The following is a 21,515-nucleotide window of genomic DNA, read 5'->3' as shown; positions in this document are numbered from 1 at the left end:
ACATAAATTGTGAAGTTGGCTATGTCTTTCAAATTCCCCTTTAGAGTTCTCATCATTGAAATTCAATAAAATATTAAGAAGTATGATTATAGGTGCATGAGTTAGGAGTCAAGTTGGTTGGGGTATGTAGGGAAAATAGAATCATGAGCTAGATGAAGAGATTATCTATTACATCTGGTTACTCTATTGGATGTGGTGACTAAAGAAAATATACTTGGCAGAAGTGCGATTTCCTTATGCAGGGGGATGTATGAGTACCTAATTGCCTTGAAGCTAAGGATCATGTGGTTTCACACCCTTTTCCTATGCATATCTCCAGCATCTACTCCAGTATCTTCCTCACCTATAGGGTTGCTCTAGAGAACATTTGTTGGAATAGATTTTATGGTGATTGCAGATAGTCTTCCAGTCCCTGAGCCAGGTGTTCCATCAGCGACTTCCAGTTCTTAAGAACTGCTTTATGAATGATCAAGAGAGTAATGATTGAGGAGAGTAAACATCTAGAAATAGGATTTCTGAGGATGATGTTTACTGGCATTGCAGGGCAAGGGGCACAACAAGGGGCATAGGTTCAGACTAGCAAGATGGCCAAGTGCTGATGCAGATCAGGCTGTGGAGTAGCAGAGGAAGTTCTAAAAGTTCTCATCCAGAAGTATAGCAGCCTGTGGCAGCTCTGATCAAGAAGAGCAGTTGGGCACCATCATTGGGTATGGAGAGCCAGGAGGGCTGAAATGTGGTCCATATGGAATCAAATCACCTTCTAGGGTTTAGTTGGTCAAGTTTTAACTCTGGGTCAAACATTCCTCATCACTTCATCACCAGGAAAAGCACATTTCATGATTGATTTTTTTGCATCAATCCTGTTACCTAGCACCACGTATCCTCCTTCTGTTGAAAAGTAAGTTCCTGTTTCCATTGGACCTTCAAAACAAGGGGTCACACTAAATGTCTGGGAAGCAGAGGTGATGGAGGCCCCATTGAGCTGGAGATTGCCAAGACAGCCACTGAAGCTGTAGACTGAATTAATCTGAAAGAAGAAGATATTTCCAAATGAAAATCACAATGAGGTTTTACTTTACCTCAGTTAGAATGGCTATCATCTGAAAACAGACAAGCAAACAAACAAGTCCCAGTAGATATCTATTATACAGTGCTCTTTGCACCTTAATTTCTAGGGCATTGATGATACCACAGTGTAACTCAGTCTCTCTCTCTCTCTCTCTCTCTCTCTCACACACACACACACACACGTGCACACACACACACTGGAATAATATTCAACTATAAAAAGAATAAAATAATTTTAGCAAAATTCTTGCAACCTGAATGAAATAAGCATGTAGGTATACATGTATATAAGAAATATGAGGTTACATTTTATAGTATGACCTGAAACTTCTTTAATTCACTAACATAATGGAATGACTTGCTTTATTTTTTTGATATTTCTTTTTACAATAAGTACAGATACTTGCTAAGCAAATAAATCTTCATGAAACAAAACTTTGCATGAAAACTAATACCTCTGGAACTTTCTTCATCTTACCTCTACCTTAGAATCAAAAGATGACTTCTGACTTTGAAATGCCACTGACATAGACAACCTGTGGGGCAACACTCCCCTTGATGGCCCATCTCCAACCAAACTACAAGTTCTCTTTTACTAATTTCCTAATCTAAGAAATGAAGGCCTGGGTTCAGTGATCTTTATCCAAAAGACCAAGCAACCATGTTCTTCTACTTCTTATACCTTGGCACGCCTGGTTTACCTGGACATTCTTCACAGCCCTTCCAGGGGCCACACCTCCCAAATAAATGGGGCCCTTGATTTTCCAGGCAGCCCCAGTAGGAGGAAGACTTTCTTCCAGGACTCGAAGACCATCAATGATCAGCCGGCCACTGCTCTTTTCCCGAATAAATATAACCTGGATGGAGGGAAGCAAGACAGTACATCTCAGTCCCTTTCATAGCTGGGGAAAAGCTATGTGGCTGCTCTGCCTGACTCTGTGGGAAATCTACAGAAAACTCAATTAAAAGGTGATTTCTTCTCTGAGAGTCTGGGGCTTGTGTCTTCCTTGGCTTATAGGCATCGGGCTACCTAGTTTTGGAGGGTGACAGGAACTTTGCCTCTTTTTAGGTCTTGCTTTATTGTGCAGCATATGGGTTTCTTGTGAGTTGTCTCTGGGATTCCTTGTTTGACACATGTGGGAGTTGTTTTTGGCTCACCTTGAGTTTTCCACTTTATATACTAAAGCAAGTGGTCCACATAATTTCTGACCTCTCTAGAACAACTGAAAGCTCTAGGCTGACTCTCTGAATACAGCTTATATTCAGCAGGATTCTCTATGATGCTGTTCCCAGTTGCCCAGCTCTCCCTTCTTATAATTATAAGTACTTATATAAGTACTTATAATTCCTCACAGTGCATCTGATGCTGCTAATTCTTGCTATTACATGTCTACCACTTCTTCCTATATTAAGTTGTGTTCCCTATCTGTGATGCCCTGTCTTCCTAAGTGATTTACTTTTTTGTGGATATCTTCCACAGCCTTGTCTATAAAAGAGATGCTCAATATTCATTATTGAAAATTAAGAATCTATAGGCACAGTGGAAAAAAGCTAAATGGAAACATCTTTAGAAACTAAGCTTCAGTTTATGTCACTTATTCCTTTACTAAAACAACAACACTTAGCTTGTAACTCTTTCAAATGGTATGTTTCAAGCTTTTTACTAGGAATTAATTTTTGAGACTGAGCTCTGGGTTCATAGCAGCAAAATTTTAAAATTGGTATTTCTACAGAACCCAGTGGTGAGGAGTTAGTGCCTCGGACTTTGGTGCGTATTTGCTGACAATACTCCCTGTCTTCAACTTACATCATGCCACAATCCATCATTGTACTTCTCCTGGCTTCTAATCTTCAGTTTCTTGTGATCAACATTAAACATGAAAACCAAGCGGCCGTGTGCTAAAAATAGAGTCATGAAGTCATTCTCTTCTTGATCCGAAACGTAGAAAATCATCCCATGGGAGGAACGAGTTTTCAGACGAATGGAAAACTGAGATCTGATAAATGAAAAAAGAAAGGCTTATATGTAAAATGAGACTGAAGGTAATCTTTAACTTCTCAGAACAACACAATATAAGAAAGAATAAATAAGGAGCCATTCTGTTGAATCATAAGCAATATTATTATTACTATAATATTTCTATTTACCTGGGTAAATACAATAAATTCAAAATCCTATATTCTTCTCTATTTTCTATAAAACTGAGATACATTACACATTTATGGAAGTACTGTTCCAATCAAGAACCTCACCACATCTGGTTTTGAAAATGTGCTTGCAATTTGGTGAAAAGTGTATATATTAAAAAAAACTTATTCATGTGGGAAAGATACTATGCATGTTTACCTATACCGAAGGAAATCCTGCATATGCTAATTTGCATACAATTAATACTATTTGTATATCATCTAAAATATTGATTATATTTCCAGTAAAAATTGACAGCTATCGCATGCTAAAAGTAGGTACCTGAGTATGAAGAAATTGAACAAAACTTTCTAGAAACCAGAATGCAAGCTACGGATAAGACATTTGTTATGTTAACTTCTGTATTGATTAATTCCAAACTTTTTCTGGAGAGTACAAAACACTGAATCTGTCTGTTAGGTAAGTAACAAACTAGAAGGTTATAAATCACCAGTAATATTAAATAACCTGGGTGCTTGTGAAGTACTGGAAAAAGGTGATGGGCTTTGAAACAGCCGGATGGCCACTGATGCACGAACAGGTTTGTTTTCCAGTGTGTTACTAAATTTCTAATGGCTTGGATACCCTCTCATGTACAGGCAGAAAGTAGTCTCAATGGGAAGGAAAGTGCTATCAAAGGAAAGACAAAGACTTTTTGGAGACTTGCCCCCATCTTTCTTCCCCTTGATTGTCTTCCTTTTGTCCAGCATAGCACTTTTATTTGGTGGTAGTCACAAAAATGATAATTTCTTGGAGGGCACAAATCAGGTAATAGCTGATATTTATTCTGGTGATAATGAAGTAAGATTGAGACAGTACAGAAAAGAAGACATTATAAGAAAAAAAGATGAAATGTGGTTAAAAAAAAAAATGGAGCCCAGCCATGACAGTGAATTTATGTAAGTGTAGTGTGTTACTTTACTTTTCACCAAAATCTCCTTTTAAATGTTCAAACTCTTGGCGGCTGTTGGCAGTCCCCCCATATTGATAGGCGTGCTCTATCGCTCTGGGGCTGTTGGAGAGGTGGCAGTGAAAGTCTCTTGGAACGCTCTGCTCTGGGAATTTCAGGCCAGCAGGATCCCAGGAAGGTGCGTCTTTACTTTTCTCTCCCTATACAAAAAAAGAAATAATCAAAATAAGGGATAGTGACATACCAGCAGCAAAAATTAACTTATGATGCTTTCACTATTATTAGTAGTAACAATGAAAAATAACAAGATGCATATTTTCTGTGCATTTCCATTCATAGAGCATTAGACACCCCACTTCCCTTTCTCCACTAACAAAAGAAAATGACACAAGTAGCAGTAATACAGCAACACAGCAGGTTAACAAAGTCAAACTCTGATCATAAAGCAGAGTTAAACTGAAGCTAGAAAGATAAATGCCCTATTACGTACACTAAGTGCACATCTTAAACATTAGTGAATAATGGAAAAGTTGACAATAAAATAAACCTAGAGGATCAATCAATAGAACCTTCTTCTAGGCAGTTAGGATCACTTTAACACACTAGATTATTATCTACATGTTGTGTAAAAAGCACAATTAACAGCATCTTCAAACAGTGAAGAACACTTTTGGTAACAGGATATGTGACCAAATTCCTGTGAGATTCTAGAGCAGGATTTCAGAAATGTTACATCATGTTTTCAGAAATGCACTGCTACTTTTAAAATTTAGAGCTATGAAATTACAGGCTAATATTAATAATCATTTTTGTCTTAATTTCCCAAGCAAATCAAAAGTAAATGCAAAATAAATCAGCTTTTAGTAGCTTACAGTGACATACATGTCATGGAGTATTGAATGGTTTGAAGAAGAGAGGAAGGAAACAATTGTTCTATAGCCTTCCATAAGAGGTACACGGTGGGAAACAGTAAGATGAGTGAGAAATGATGCCACTTCTCTAGGAAAATGGCCATTGATTTAGAGACAAAGGCATTAAATAGTCAACTGGAAAACATAATGGTTTTGTTTTCCTAAGGTCCCTTAGATGACTGGGTAACAGTTGAGTTTTTTATTTTCTGGGTGATGAGGAGCCACACAGGTCTTAAAAGCAAGGAGTGTCCTCTGCAAAGAAGGGAAGAGCTGACAGGAGCATGGCTGTAGGCTGTGGCTGGAGAGCCCAGCACAAGACAGCGCAAAAGATGACAGGAAAAGGTAATTTCTGGTTCAAGATTACTGAATGCATGCAGTTTCCTAATCCTGCTGACATATTGGAAGAACCACACACACAAAAGTAAATCCACGACAGTTCTTGAGATTTGTAAGATTTTTCTACTAGCAGAACAAAGCAAATTTATAGTACAGGCCAGAATGTACTGATAATAAAACCTTTGATCTTATACAGGCAAAAGACAAGACCTCAAAAGAGAAAAAAAAAAAGCAAAAAAAAAAAAAAAAAGCAAAACCACAAACAATCCATCAGTGTTCTGAATAAATACCAGAACTATCCTTCAGATGTGGTGGCCTGAGGCTGATTAATAAATGACAAATGAGCCATGTGAGTGTCAGTGCCCTGTTCTTGGGCAGCAGCTCCTAGCATCAGATCCTGGCAGTGGAGACTATCCCGGTATTGGTGGGGTTGGAGGTTTAGGGGAATACATAGACCGCATAAACTAAAATAATGCCCACCTGCTTCCCTTGTCTCATCTTCCTGCACTCACATGGTCCTAACGACTCAGATCTGATTCAGTACTACAAGAGCAAGGCTTCCACCTTGGGTGAAAGAACTCTACTGCAAATGCAGTAAAGAATGGCAGGAGGCTGAGGAAATAACCAGCTGCGGTTGCTCACTGGTCTCTCTATTTAGATGACAAGTTATTTTCTTTTTTTCTTTCATTTCAGTGTTTCCACTTAACTGTGGGAGAAGAGCAGCAATGTCCTAAGACTTGAGGGGTGCAGCAAAGCTTAGAGTTATTTAGAACAGGATAGCTTGTTTTATTCTGTTTCAATGTGTGAATACATGGGCTAGACAAAATCTAAATCCCATTGATCACAAAATCAATAAACTTTGGTCTCTCTCCATCTGTGTGTGCATGTGTATATACCTCAACCATGCACCCAGATGCACATATCTCAACCAAATGCTCTGTATATGTTCTTAATAACAAAAAAACACGAGTTATGGCTTAGTTGCTTCACTATTATATAATACAGACTCTCAGTTTACTAAAATGGGTTTATGAATAGGGCTTCTCAACAAACTCCACTTGACCTTAAAAGTCTAATTGTTTTTTCTCTAAGGGTCTATTAGTTGTAATCTACTGATGGTGCCAATTTCAATTTTTGGATTCTTTGTGTCAGGTAACAGCCAAATTAGTTAAGCTACTAAAGAAAAATAGTACAATTTCAGGATACAGCTATATCGTACACAACCAAGAGATGATAGTATTTCGAGGCTCCAGTTAGGGCTAGAATCTGAGAGCCAGAAGGAATCAGGGTACTCCATTTCTGGAAGTTTCTGGCACCTCGGTTTTATTTCTCAGAGTGTCTGCTTTTGTTCTTTTCCTCAGGGCAGCTTTCTGTGTCTACTTTTTCTATAAAACAGCTTTCTTTCTCTGTACATTAGTACAGCATCATTGGTGTAACGTTTCCTATTCAAAAGCCAACTCAGGCTAGCATCTGGATTCTTAGTTTCCAAAAAAAGGAGAATCTGGAGGCTCAGGTTAATTCATGTGATCGATCCCGATCCATTGATCTGTATCCAGGGAAGTGAGGTTGCACACCTAAAACACAGGGTCTGCCTAGTGTTTTACAAGACACATCCAGTGGTGCAATTCTCAGAGAAGAGAATGTATGGTTAGACACTGTAGAGGGATGTTTATTGGCTTACATTAAATGCTCATTATGACATTAAATAGCAAATTAAAAACCTGCATCCCCAATTAAACCTGAAACACAAAAATTGTGAAAAAATTAAAGCTGGACCATGGCTGATAAGGCAGTTTATTTTTAAATACTCACCAAGAAATATAAATCCTTGTTACTGTTTTGAAAAGTAATTTACTTTTATCCAGGAACTGCCTGTAAGAATCAGTTCTAGCCCCAGCTGTAGGTAACTGTCTGGGTTGTTTTGTACTTCGGCAAAAGTTGCACTGCTGGGAGAATAGCAGCCAATAGCTGGTGGACATTCTGGGCCTAGTTAATGTCAAATTTGTGTTAACTATATCAGTATGCAAACATCGTTGCCTATCCTTTTTGTTTTTTAATGAAATGTGAGGAAGGCAGAGAATGCCAGGGTGGGACATGTCATCCCAGCCTCCCCCTGGGGGTGGGGAGAGGTGGGCTGCAGATTGCCGGGTTTGGGGATGTGGGGATGTGTTGGATTGGGAGCAGCTAAGAGCATGTTTGACAGGGGATGAATGACTGGGGGCTTCTATGGACTGGGCAGCACTCACAGGTGGGTAGGGGAGCAGAGACGGGGTGATTTAGAAGGGGGAAACTGGAGGGCATATCTGAGTCAGGGCAAGGCACTCTGCCACATGGGAAACCTGGGCTGGGCTAAGTAGCATTGCTTGCTGCTTGCTGGTGCATGGGAAAGCTGGGCCTGGGTGCATACCTGGCTGAGCTAGGCTGTAGTACATGCTGGTGAGCATGAGAACCAGAGCTAGAGCCAGCTGGGGCCAGGGCAGGTCAGGTTGGGCTGTAGCACCCATTGGCATATGTATGGTTTGGGTTTGAGGGTGGCTGGCCTGGGCTAGTCCATAGCACGCAATGGCATAAGCAAGATCCAGGACAGGATACAAGCTAGACCGAATTGGACCACAACACCCACCAGTTCACATGAGTGGACCAGGCTGGGCTAGGATGCTACACCCTCTGGTGAGATCTGTCACTGGGGGTAGGCCAGGCTTAGTAGGCTGCAGAACCTGTTGTGAATGTTGAGACTGGGGTGGGCCACCTCAGACTGGGCTGCAACACCTGCTGGCATGTGCAAGGAAGGGAGCTGTGAGCAGACCTGGTGGAACTTTGGCAACTCTCCAGCTTCCATTGTTCCAGCACCCATCAGGGGACATGTAGACTGTGTTGGGTGGCTGGCCAGGCTAGGTTAAGCTGCCATGCCTGCTATGAGAGCCAGAATGGTGTGGGCTCACCAGGCTGGACTGCAACACCCGTTGACAAGTTCTGGGACTGGTTGAGAGTCATGTCAGCCTTGACTGCAGTACCCCTTGGCAGGTGTAAGATCCGGGGCTGGAAGTGGGCCTGGTGGTAGAACTGTGTGCACTCCTCTGCCGGACTATATAGTTTGTGCTGGTGAGCATGAGAGCCAGAGCTGGGGGCAGTCCAGGCTGGTCAAGGTGGCAGCACCCAACAGCATATGTGTGGGACAGGCCTGGGGGTGGGTGGGGCTGAGCTATGCTGCAGCACCCATGGGTGTGCATGAGAGCTGGATGAGATCCAGGACTGACCACCTTGTCTACTATGGAAAGCAGATGTTTTCTTGGCTCCTGGCCAAGCTAGAAGCAAGTGTGTGGGTCTGTGGCTGCACCAAGGTTAACTTGGTCAGCCAATTGACATTGGAAAGATTCTTCTCAATCCCAGTGCAATTAAGCCCACGATTTTGTTAGTCTCAGAACTAACAAAATCATATAAATAGCACCCTTAGAACACTCTTCCCCACATCAGGGTTTCTAGGATGTCATCAAAGGATCATCCTCCACTTCCAGGTACTGATGTAGTTTGGACAGCAAGAAGCAGCTCCCTCCCCTGTAGTCATGAGAAAAAAACCAAAAACTGAAACATTTGTCCCATTCGCTTTCCTCCATATCCTGCCCCTCCCCACTGTACCCGGAGGCCCACATAGGAGTACATCCTTCTCAAGTATGTAAACAATATTAAAAATAAGATAAAAATTAAAAAAATCAATTCTAAAGCTTTACTGGCAGTATTCTCACAGTTTCATGTATGTGTATATATATATATGCATATATGCATATATATATATAAAAGAAAAGATTGGAAACAACTGAAAGCACATGAATGTTTTAATAAATTATAAAGAATGAATAAAATGGAATTTTAAAAGCAATTTTGAAAATAAATTATTGTAATTCCAATTACTTTGATGCAACCTTGGTAACAATTCAAACCCAAGGCCACAAACATTTCTTGGTTGCTATTTAAGAAACTCCTAAAACTGAGTAAATAGCTTAGAAAACCATTGACGTTCTAGTTATAAAATATAAGTGAAATATGTAGTTCTTATGTAACTTGTTATTACACAGTTGGGTTTCTGTGTAAGACTATTTACTGTAAAGGTTAGTAAGCGTCATTTGTTTTAATAAAATAACAAAGCTGGCACTGATTTAAAAAAGTTTGTTAATAGAGTTGTTATTTGTAACTTGACAAAATGAATGCTTGAAATTATGCTTATAGCTTCATTTAGAAAACTGTACTCACATAAAGGGTAAATCATGTTTGCTTTGGAAAGTTTATCTTTATCGGCCTATCATGTTAACTTGCTGCCTATGACCGGAAAACCAGAGTTCATGGGTCAGCAATAATGCTCAGGATAAACCTTTTATGGTAACAAATTCCATTAGAGTTTTATAGAATACTCTTAAAAATCCTTCCAGAAATTAATCCTCTAGAAACACAATACTTCGTAGAGGTACAACAGCTAATATGCACTGAATGTGTATCATTTGCCTTAAACTCTACCAAGTGTATTTCATTCATTTAATTCTCATTACAACCCCATCATACAGATAAACAGTTAGTAAGCAGTCGTTATTTTCATTATTCTAGTTTCTTGGGGAGCATCAATGAACACAATCAATGAGCTTGCATTCTAGCAGAGGAAACAGTAAGTAAAGCATAGTGATAAAATGTGAGGATGTGGAAAAGAAACTAATGGGAAAGGCAAAGTGATCAGTAGTCCTGGCAGGAGGCAGGCTTTGGTATTAAACTGGGGTCAAGTTTGCTCTTACTGACCAGATAAGGGTTGAGATAGGAGACATTGTCTGTGCATGTATTTGAAAGAAACATGATTCACGTAGAAGAGTGATCCAAGACACGAATGTGCACGGCCTGCTCTGGGAATAGCCAGAAGCTGGGGGGGAAGAGTGAAGCAAGCAGCTAGGAAGTGAGAAACTCAGAGAGGGAAAGGAGCCCTTCATACCTTTTTACTCTGAGTTTAGGGAGGGGCCTAGTTAGTAGAGACTTGACATGCGATTTATATTTATTAGGAGTTGACTTAGGTTGAGAGTAGACTGACAGGGAACAAGGTGGAAGGAAGAAGACGTATTTGGAGGAATTACTGCATTAATTCAGATGAGAGATGATGCTGATGGCTTGTGTGAGGATGGGGGCTCTGACACTTGAGCACATTGTTAAAACAAAACTACGTAAAGGGTGGAGAAGGTTAGTCTGAAATAATGTGAAGGGATGATGTGTTTTCTTTGTAAAGAAGAGAAACAATAATGCAGGCCAGTAATAAACAAATGAGAGAGGATATGGCGTAGTGAGAGAAGGAAATTTTGAAACTTAAGGTTTTGCTGATGGAGCAGCACTCGCTGACGTCACACATCACCTGTGCTTGTGGGTGGATGAAGCAAACTGTAAGGAGGGAGCAGAAAATGAGGGTAAGAACACATGCTTTCAGAACTTCTGTGATTGTGACAAAAGCCTAAAGTCATTACATGAAAGCAAATAATAGGAGAGAATTCATGCACTACGTATTTCACATTGTATTTATAAGTTGCTAGGCACAGCGCAACTACAATAACTACAGTGAGAAGTAGTTGGAGGCATGAATGAACAGCTAATTCAAATGGTTTCTCTGAGAACAAGAATGGATGCAACAAAACTGGCAGAGCGTAATACCTGAGGCTGCAAACCCCCTTTTTTCATATGCAAACAAGTGAGAATGAGAATCAATTCTATAAAGTAACAGTGTCTAGAGTTGTAGTCATGCAACATGAAGGCATCAGAAAGTTGGCACAGCATTATCTCTTACCTTTTTGTTGTGATTTGTTTTTGGCTTCGAGGAATTTTTTCCTTTTTTGTGCAGGAGAAGCAATGGTGAGGGTTCAATGGGACATTCGTAAAGAGAAGTGTGAACCTTTTCAGAGTACCGCTGGAAATCTTCCACTTCCACATCCCTGTCTAGCCTGTGTTCGAACAGACAAAAGGATACTGATCAGATAAAAAATATATTAATTAGAACTACCTGAGGAAACCTATGGATTTCAGACTAAAATGTTTGTGTGCGTGTATGTGCGAGTGTGCATGTGTGCTGGGTCAATTGTCATTTTAAACTGGAATCCTTTAAATGATCATTCAACCAAATGATTCATAAGCAAATATCTGGCATCACACATTGTGCCTATTGGACATCTTCTCCATTACCACACTCTAAATCTCTATTAAATTCCTCCCTCACTTGTTCTTGTACCTAAAGATTCCATATTATCTTTGTTAAGGACCAAGACTAATAGCATTGGTTAAAGTTATGCCTTAAATTAAGAAGATTTAAAACTCTAACAAGAATTTGAGTGTGTTATTCCATACTATTCTATTAGCAGTAATCACAAGAATCATTTTAAAATAATCATAAGAACAGTATTTTTATCTTGTTGTATTCCAGGAACTGTGCAGTTCCCTCACATGCCTTCCCTTATTTATCTTTTTAAAACAAGCCTTCCAAGCAGGCACTATTATCAGGTGAAGAAATGAAGACTTACTTACTCAAGGTCATACAGAAATTGAAGGATAAAAAGGCCCAAACACAAACCCAATTATGTGAGTTGCTCAAGCATATGGAGACTTTTAATTACTATCCTTCTAATACCTTAGATAAATGTAATTGTTCTCACTTTTAATAATGTCAGTATTTTCACAATTGTTTTGACCTTCTTTGTGAATCATGCAGATTTATTGATGTTAAAAAAGCAGCATACCTGGTAAAGTAGGCATTACTTATACAGCCGGTGAAATTTGCATACTGGGGACTGATTGGAGATCCACCGAAGTAAAACTTCTTTTCACCTGTTTGCATAGGTTCCACTTTCCCATTGGTAGAATTCATATTCCTATGTCTGCTTTTATCTATGATCAGTTCATATCTGCAAAGAAAGAATTTCTTTACACACCCCACAGCTAGCCTTGACCACTCTAGGCTGCAGAAGCAGGTTTCCCCACAGAGTTAAAATGGTACATGTGATGAATGAAAGCACAAGGAGCCACAAGACTCTTCACGAGGCTCAGGGGAAATGGCCAATATTGCTATCGCCAAGGGCCATTCAGTCCCCAAGGAAGGTGAAACCCATAATGCAAGACTTTCAGATGACCGGTTGTTGGCATGTGTGTGTCTGTGTGTGTAACACAGAACGTACCTCATGCTGATCATCGAATAACATGTCTGGGAGATCGTTTTATAAATAAATACAACGTTTTAATTATTTGTTTATTATTTCTATTTGTCTATTTATTTATTTATTATTTCTATTTCAAATTTTTCTCAATGAATAAGACTTTCTTATGAATAAGACACTTTGTATTACATATCTGAAATATAAAGTTACTGGGTTTTTGTTTATTTCAAGAGTGGAATTACAGAGAGGGAGACAGAGAGGGGAAAAGAAACAAAGAAAGAGAGGGCTCCCATTCACTGGCGCACTCCTCAAATGTCCACAGCAGCCCAGGGGCTTGGAAATAGATTCAGGTCTCCTACAACATAAGTGGCAGGAACCCAATTACTTGAGCCATCACAACTGCCTACCGGGGTCTAAGTCAGCAGGAAGACAGAGATAGGAACCAAAGAAAGAAACTGAACCCAAACACTCCAAAACAGGATATGGCAGTGAGCCAAACACCTGCCTTGAGAGCTTTTAAAATGCGGCTTTCAATGTAGCATCCTCAATTGTTTAATTTGAAATTTAAATAAGACCAATATTTCTTGAACTGTTTGTGCAACACACTGTACTGTTTTCAGTAAGTGGGGTAGGTAGGCACTGGTTCATGGAGATTGCTTATTGTTTGGTAAAAAGAAAATAAGGGGGCCAGCATTGTGGCAAAGCAGGTAAGGCTACTGCCTATGATGCTGGCATCCCATATGGGTGCCGGTTTGTGTTCCAGCTACTCCATTTTTCCACTTAGCTCCCTGCTAATGGTTTGGATTAGCAGGTCTGGGAAAGCAACAGAGGTGGGTCTACGAACCTGGGATCCTGCCACACAAATGAAGCTCTTGGCTCTTGGTCTGGGCCTGACCCAGCCTGGGTCGTTGTAGGTACATGGAGGTATGAAGCAGTGGATGAAAGATCTCTCTTTAATTCCGCCTTTCCAATAAATAGTGATTTTCTATAGTGATTTATTTGGCATGTCTTGACCATGAATAGCTTAAAAAACCCAGTGTGATATTCCTTCTATCACTTCTGACACTAAGAAGACATAGATTACCTTTGCTTCAGAATAGCATTTGGTAGAATCATGTCCTACAAAGAAAGACGTACACTGAGATGAAGAGAGTGGGCACTGGCTTACCTTGTGGGTGACACAGAGGTGACGATGAAATGGGACAGCCCATCGTTGTATTGCTTATCTGTTGACTGAACCCTGGTGCCCTTCACGTCCATTACGACTGTGCCATTATCCAGTGAAACGGAAAACACATCTGACTGAAATGCAAGCAAAGCTTTCAAGCAGGAACCCCAGGGGTGCAAAAGATGGACACATTTCCAATATTTACTTAATGATGTTACTGAAAGGAACGCACAGTGTGCGGGAAATTTGCTAGTAAAACAAGGTCTATGAATAACAATAACAACAATTCAAACAACTTGAATCATTTTCAGTGATTTCATTTATACAATCAGATGTATTTTGATAACAAAAAGAGTTGCCTGTATTTTGAACTTAAGATTTTTGGCATTTTGTCATGCTGAGATCCCGTGTGCCAGTTTCAATTCTCTTGCTAACTTGACACTTTTCTTCCATCAGTAGTCTCCCTTGATACTTTTAAGAAAGGCAGTATTTGGATCTCTTCAGGGAGGTAGCTAGATGAATTAGGTAAGGGCTGTTTTTCTAGTTTCGCTTTTCAAATGTTTCACTTTTTCAATGGTGAATGCTGAGAAATTTAAAGGTCAGAAATGAGCATCTTCCCCACTGATTCTGCTTATTGCTTATTTAAAAATACTGACAAGTGGCAATCTTGTTTTTTCCTTTCCTGATATGGACATTAAACTTTAAGTTAACCTTCAAAATCGGCTCCTTTTTTTGTGGACAAAAAACTTGTTATTTCCCCCAACTAACGTAATCCGAGGCAAGTTTGGAGGTAGAAGTCCTACAAAGTGCTTTGGAGAAGTTCTCACACATGAAACTGATTTAATTCAAATAGTTTTAATTGTGACAGGTGCACAAAAATGAGACTCTTTTTGAAAATTTATGGAAAATGCATGCTATGAAAAAACATGTGAGGACTTCAAGCTTTTTATTTTTTGCATAGAAATAAATGTTAATTCTGCTTTACACCAAATTTTTGAAGTACTTTTGTATGTATGAAAAGTGAAAACTACTTTCAGAAATTATGTTATGGCCTAGCCCATATAGATATTTGTGATGATATTTTCAGAGAACTAGCAGTAGATACGAAAGTTACAAAGTTTCAAAAAAAATCTTGCTTAATTTTGAAAGAATATCTTTGTAATTGAGTTTAAGTATTCCACAGAAATTCCCCAAACAGAAAAATATGTATGCTCTTTTTGCTCTTTTATAAACTAAATCACAGTTGTGTTTGTTCTTATTATACAAGCAGGGGTTTAAAGCCCCTGTTTTTTGTGCCATATATGCCTTTCAAGTGTGGTACTACATATAGATCCCTTCATAAAAATAATCTTTTCAGGTGTGTGAAACAACAGTGTAGGGATGTAAAGGAGATCAATCATATTCAAATGAGGTTTTTAAAATATTAAAATAAAAATCTCTGATGTCCTTATATAGATGTGCTTTATGAAAACATCAAATAGTGTTTAACAGCAGATCTAAAAAGTTTTAAAATTTAGAATCAGCAGTGAGCATAAGTGGCATTTTGAGATATCTGTGACAACTATGCTGTGAGACAAGAACCTCTGTCATTCCTGTTTATGACAAGGTCACAAGCACTGGTAATGCTACTGTGGTTTGTTGTCAACATTCATGATTGAAGACAAACTTAAGGTAGAGGAGAAAAAAAGGTATGACCTTTTTCTATCCATACACAGATCCTTTGAAACCTATCCAGTTAGAGAGGCAGGGGTGGGTTGATAGATCCCAGGTTAAGCACTCCTGATGCATATACAATATACACAATACACACCCACATGTATATGTTTTACAAAATATCCAAAATGAGGTTTACTGTGTGACATACTGACATGTGAGTCAACATAAATATATACAGAAAGTCACTATTAACATGCATAAGAATTACATTTAGTTGTAAAACAAGAATTGCAAATAAGTTTTCTTGGGAATAAACATGCACTTACCCCTGATGCATAGTAGAATAGCAGTCCATTTGGCTGTAATGTACGGAAATTAAAGCCTCCTTCAAAGCCATCGAAGAAAGATATTTTCTGAGTTGAAGCAATGAAACTCTGCCCATTGAAATAAGCTCTGCGAGATATCTGTGATAAAGGTGAGGGTAGTGTTTTTGATCATATCAAACGCTTATACAGTCAATTTCTCATATTCAAAAGACCTTGCACAGTTCATTGCTATGGAAACACATTGTTCCAACCTTCTGGTTTATGTTAGAATTCAGACATGCTAGCCCCTCCTCTAACAGATTGAGTTTCTGCTTCTCCAACTTCCTGTAAGCTGAGCAGGCCATGCTCCTCTAATGAGGACCCCCCACCCTTGGGCTATGTGAATGTCCTAGGAAACTGAAACGACTGGATCAGTGATGGAGGAAACCCACATGCCTTCCTAGCTTAATGATTCTTCCTTCTGTAAGTAGCAAAAGTAGCTCAAGGTGTTACCAATCGTCATAGGGAAGTTAAAAAGAGCTTTTCCAGCTTTTGAGAGTGAGAAGTCTTCTATCTATTCATTCAAAAACTTTAAACTGAGTTGTACTTACAAGAGAGTCCTCTGGGCATCCATAACCGACTCCCAGGGTTTCTTTCTGCTCCAATAAGTTGAAGTCTTTCTTTTGGAATTGGAACCCTTTCATACATCCTCTGAAGTTGATATCTAGAGGAAGATGTGTTCTTAGGGTCCTAGAAAAGAAAATCAATCCTCACTGGTACAGCAATGATGTGTCTACTGCCAACAGAAGTTGAGTTTATACAGTCGTATGTAATGGGTAATGGGTCATAGTTTCTTGATATTTTTGATAAACAACTAATGATACCTAATCTTTGCATATTTTAAGAGTTTTGTCCTGAGTCAATTCAATCTGCGTATTTCCTAAAAAGTCTAATTTGCATTACTTTGATCTCTCTAGAATTCAGTGAGACAGATGGAGACGATATTTTTCTATAAAGATATTAGGCTGAATCTTATGGAATTGACACAGTGTGGGTCAAAATTAGTTAACTCTAGGCAATTTCATTCAATTTAACCAAAAAAATGATACTAAATAATGTATTAAATTAGGATTTGGACCCATAACTAGACTCCCACTAATTCACTTAGGTAATAAACTCATCTTTTTCTTCTTATTTGTGTCGCACTGTATTCACCTAAAGTTGGAGGAAAGTATCAGCAAATGTTGGACTTTTGGATTAATGGGAAAGCATTATTAAGATTGGGGATTTGCTCCATACTGAAATATTTGCATCTGTCATGAGTGATACATAGACAATACCTATAGTGAATAAATGTAAAGTAGTTTTGACCAAAGTGCAACGGCATCAATGAATTTTAGATGAACATTGGTCAAATTAAAGGATAACAGTCCCCATCAAATTCTGCCCTGGATAATTACTCCCAGAGGGCTGTGCTAATTACAAGTTGGGATGCATATAACGGGAACTATAACGGTTAAAGCTCACAGGTGGCATTCTGGCGGGAACAATAGAGGGTGTAATGCAGAAAGCTTAAGGAACCCTCTTTAAAAATGCAGCACAGTAATGTGGAAATGGAATATATACTGGTTTGGACTTAAGAAAGAGCTTTCCAATAACTGAAATGGTTAAGTGATTTTGTTTTATGTCTGAGGTAATACTATATACATTAATACATATATATTTTTTAAAGGCAGGTGTGAGAGCTAAGAACACTGACATTCTACAATTCCCTACTCTGAATGCACAGTAAAATCAAACTGATCTGAGAAGCTTTTTGTTCTTATTCTTTTTTTAAAAAAATATTACCAGCAGATTAATTAGAATTCTGGAAAGTGGTCGCGGGTGATGGCTTTTCTAAAGATCTCTAGATTATTTCAATGAGGACCATAGCTGGGAACCACTGAATTAGATCATTGTGAAGTTGCTTCTCAGCTTTAGGGTCTCCAATGCTATTAATTAGTTAGTTAATTAATTGCAATATGAGATAATGAGATTTTTGAGAATTTTAGAATAATGTCTCCCAATATATTATCCACAACACTTTGGATGATCCTAAACATTTTATACCCTCAGATTGTTACTGGTAAGTTCAAAATGTGCTTAAGGCTAAAACAAAGATAAAGGAATACAATTCTGTTTTGTCTTCACAAAATACATGTACTCTGTCCTTCCTCTGGTTGATGACAAACAGCATGTTAGATTATAAGATTATTATATAGTTATTGTGGTACAATAATTAAAGGCATCAGTAGAATATAGCCATGAGATACTAACTTAAGGAGGTCATACGAACTGCCTGAGGGTACAGGAATGTGTGTGCCCGTTGAGTGCATGTGTGTCAGAGTAGGAAACGGAGATGCTGAAACCAGTTAACTATGCCTCGCCTGAATATTGAACACAGCCCAGTACATTAGGAGCAAATAGCTGCTTAGCAAGAAATCTTACCTGGATTGCAATACCTCTGGGGGTGCTCCTCCAATGTATATATCTGTAAAAGGTATTTTCATCTTTTCATTATCCATGCTCTTGACATGCCGTCTGTCAACCACCAAGATCATTTTCTTATCATTATGGTAAATAATTGAGATCTGTGAGAAACATATAACTGCTTAATAATCAGTGTTTTAAATACGCATATATTTTAATTTTTCTGGCTATAAATGTAGGTCTTCAGTGTCTTTATGCTTTCTTCCTCCACAAAAGGCACAGATGTTTCCTTCTTACACACAGACATGGAAACTCTTGCTGTCCACCATAAGCAGTTGACATATATTGGGGAAGTATGACTACATGGGAAGGGAACTCTTTCAAAAAAGAGCCTTCCTGAGGTACAACTATCATATAAAGAATCATACCTATTTAATGTGTACAGTTTGATCGATTTGGACATGCCATCACAACTGAAAAGAAATGGGCTTATTCAACACTTTCAGGGTTTCCTTGTGTCACTCCCCTACCTGGGTGTTTGTAGTAAGAACACATAATGTGAGACCCACTGCTTAACTAGTTTATTGCTAACTATGGGGAGACCGTTGTTGTATAGCACATGTCTAGAACTTATTTAGCATAAATGAAACCTTATATCCTTGAAATGACATCTTTTGATATATCTTATCTCGGCACCCTCTGACAACCACCATTATAATTTCAATCAGGAATCTTCTGGACTCTAGATTGTGTATCACCAGGAATTATTTTTGGTGAAATAGTGTGAAGCTTTAATGAATCTGTGAAAACGCTAGTCACAGTATGAATAAAATTTTTTTTCATTGATTATAACGTCTTTATTGAAGGCCATGTTTAACTGAAAAGGGAAATAAAACCTCCAACACTGCTCACATTTTAAGATATAATGCTTTATTACATTACAGATTTGAAAGGAGTTGCTAACAAAAGCAGTTGAGAAATATCTGTATATTGCATTCCCATTTCATTCTTTGGGTGTTCTCCTTATAAAGAAACCCGAGTTAACATTTTTCTGGACACAAATTCTAAAAAAGAGATTTGTTTTCTTATATGTACCCTTGTTTTCACATTTAGAGGTTCTGAAAGGATAAGTACAAAGTGGTTCTGTATCTACACTCTGCCATTTTCCAACAAATGATTGATAAGATTGAGTAGAGTGCCACTGTCCTCAAGATATTTAGCATGTACAGGAGACTTTTGGCCTGAAAACCATGAAAAGGATCCTTGCAGTGACTGTTTTATTAGAAACACTAGCATGCCAACAATGTTCATTTTGTAAAAGCAAATGTTTTCTTGGGGACTTTGGGTAGATGAGGGTCCTTCTGTTGCTCTTGTGATGTGAACATGTTTAATAATAACCATGCCTACTTCATCTGACCACTCTATTACATCAAAAGCTTTGAGTACTAAAAATAAAGACAAAAACAAAGCCATTCAAACTAGAATAATTCATACCTCATGGTACTTTGCATCATTAATTAGAGCTTTCTTTAGCGTGTCTTCGAGATGCACAGGGCCATTACTAAATCCGAAGTCATAGAACACATGTAGGTAACCACTGCGCATTTCTAAGCTGAAAAACATGCTCTGTGGAGAGAAAAGCAGCAATAAAATGGGAAAATGGAGTCGTATTTAGTTAAATGTGAAAATACTGTATTCTATACTACTCAAATTATCTTAAGACTAAGGAATTCTCACTAAATTTTTATTATGAAATGGAACAAAATCATTTCCACATCAGCAACTATTTCTTACACAATTATACAAAAGTATTAATATAACATGACTTAAAATAACTATCGTGTTGTTTTTTGTTCTGTTTTATAAATAGGTGAAATTTTCAGGCTACATAAGAGATCCTTTGAAGTTTTAAGAACAATACAATACATGATATTTGTTTGAGTTAACTTTGGAGAATTATAATAGACTAACAGATACAACTTCATTCATTTTTAAATAAAATTAACAGTATTGAAAACTGACTTTGGGATATGCTGAAAAGAACTTCCCCTATTATTAGCAAACATGGATATAAAAAGGAAAGCTCTTTCTGTATTATTTTGAAACATTGGATTTATTGCATTCATTTTAAGATGTCATTGCTATTATTGAAAAATTAATTCAAGATGTACTGAAAACAATCCCTCATATTCTCCAAAAAATATGGCTAAAAGAAAAAGAATGCTATCTCTGTATTTCCTGGAACTTTGAGTTTATGCAAATAAATACAGAATTATTATGTACCTGGACAATATGTTGTTTGAAAAGCAATGTAATTCTGTAGCACTCAAGTAATTTGCAAGTTAAGTTTACTTGTTTCAGAAGATAGTTCAAAAATAACAGAATTCAATAGATTTGAAAACAAAATATTCTAGCAAAGTTCCTCTTGTACAGAAACTAATCTCCCATGCAGTTTGTTTACTCTGGGAGTATGGAAAATGATTCATTGAGATTAACAGACAAAATAGTTCAGCTTCTATTTCTATTCACTAAAATAAAAACTAGACAAAGGAATTGATCTTTAAAGCTTAATACATGGGTTATGGACCCAAGTTTTCATTTCCTCCTTTTGCCAGATTTTTCCTAGGATACACATAATATTCATATAAATGTGGTTTCACACAAGGGGTACAGGTTGGTATTCATTCTTCTCTTTTAGCCTATTGCAATGCGTTGAAACCTTTATGTGACTAATTACATGAATTTTTATGGGTGATATGACTTGATAATGTAAGACTTCTGCAATAATTTTGCATTGATGTGAGAGAGGTATGACAGTATTTCAGGATACAGACATACTTGTTGATTACTTTCTGCAATTACTAGCAGCACTCTCAAGTTTTTAATGAAGTGAATTTTTCTTAATCGTTGAACTTTACTGGTGGTGACAAATACCAATCGGTGATATTAGACCTATTAGTCATTTCAGTAAGTAATAAGCTGAAATACCAAACTAAGGGTATTACAATTGCTAAGAAAGTAGTCTTTCTTTTCCTTTAAGAAAACCATAAGAGGCAAGATGATTTTTTAAGAAGCTATTTGGAAATTTTCCATTGTATGTGATTTATTCAAAACAATGATAATATATCATCTATGCAAACTTCCATATCTGCATTATTTGAGCATTTGTGGGAAGAAATTTCTAATCTGTTTAAAAATCTTTCAAATGAAGATTTTTCAATGACTCTGAATCCTTTTATTATTAAAGTTTACAAAATGATATAGTGACTGATTAACTTGTTAGAAGTGACATCAAGAAACAGGAAACATACCAGCCAAGTTTCTAAGACAAATTTTGAGGC

At 37.9% G+C, this 21,515-nt stretch overlaps 1 protein-coding gene across 2 annotated transcripts in view; it reads right to left on the bottom strand.

Annotated features, from left to right (window-relative positions):
* LAMA4 (laminin subunit alpha 4) overlaps positions 1 to 21,515 on the bottom strand; it is a 137,999-nt gene that overhangs the window by 7,510 nt on the left and 108,974 nt on the right. For both annotated transcript variants that reach the window (XM_004580311.3, XM_058657142.1), the window contains 11 exons: positions 19,669 to 19,800; positions 18,193 to 18,335; positions 16,317 to 16,455; positions 15,727 to 15,864; positions 13,745 to 13,878; positions 12,163 to 12,327; positions 11,220 to 11,373; positions 4,179 to 4,366; positions 2,876 to 3,065; positions 1,770 to 1,925; positions 868 to 1,027 (listed from right to left, as the gene is read on the bottom strand). In XM_004580311.3, coding sequence (XP_004580368.2) covers positions 868 to 1,027; positions 1,770 to 1,925; positions 2,876 to 3,065; positions 4,179 to 4,366; positions 11,220 to 11,373; positions 12,163 to 12,327; positions 13,745 to 13,878; positions 15,727 to 15,864; positions 16,317 to 16,455; positions 18,193 to 18,335; positions 19,669 to 19,800 — 1,699 coding nt within the window. The remainder of the gene's footprint in view (positions 1 to 867; positions 1,028 to 1,769; positions 1,926 to 2,875; positions 3,066 to 4,178; positions 4,367 to 11,219; positions 11,374 to 12,162; positions 12,328 to 13,744; positions 13,879 to 15,726; positions 15,865 to 16,316; positions 16,456 to 18,192; positions 18,336 to 19,668; positions 19,801 to 21,515) is intronic.

This window comes from Ochotona princeps, chromosome 1 (assembly GCF_030435755.1).
Source record: "Ochotona princeps isolate mOchPri1 chromosome 1, mOchPri1.hap1, whole genome shotgun sequence".
In the NCBI taxonomy this organism is placed as follows: domain Eukaryota; kingdom Metazoa; phylum Chordata; class Mammalia; order Lagomorpha; family Ochotonidae; genus Ochotona; species Ochotona princeps.
This window is presented reverse-complemented; position numbering and strand designations above follow the sequence as displayed.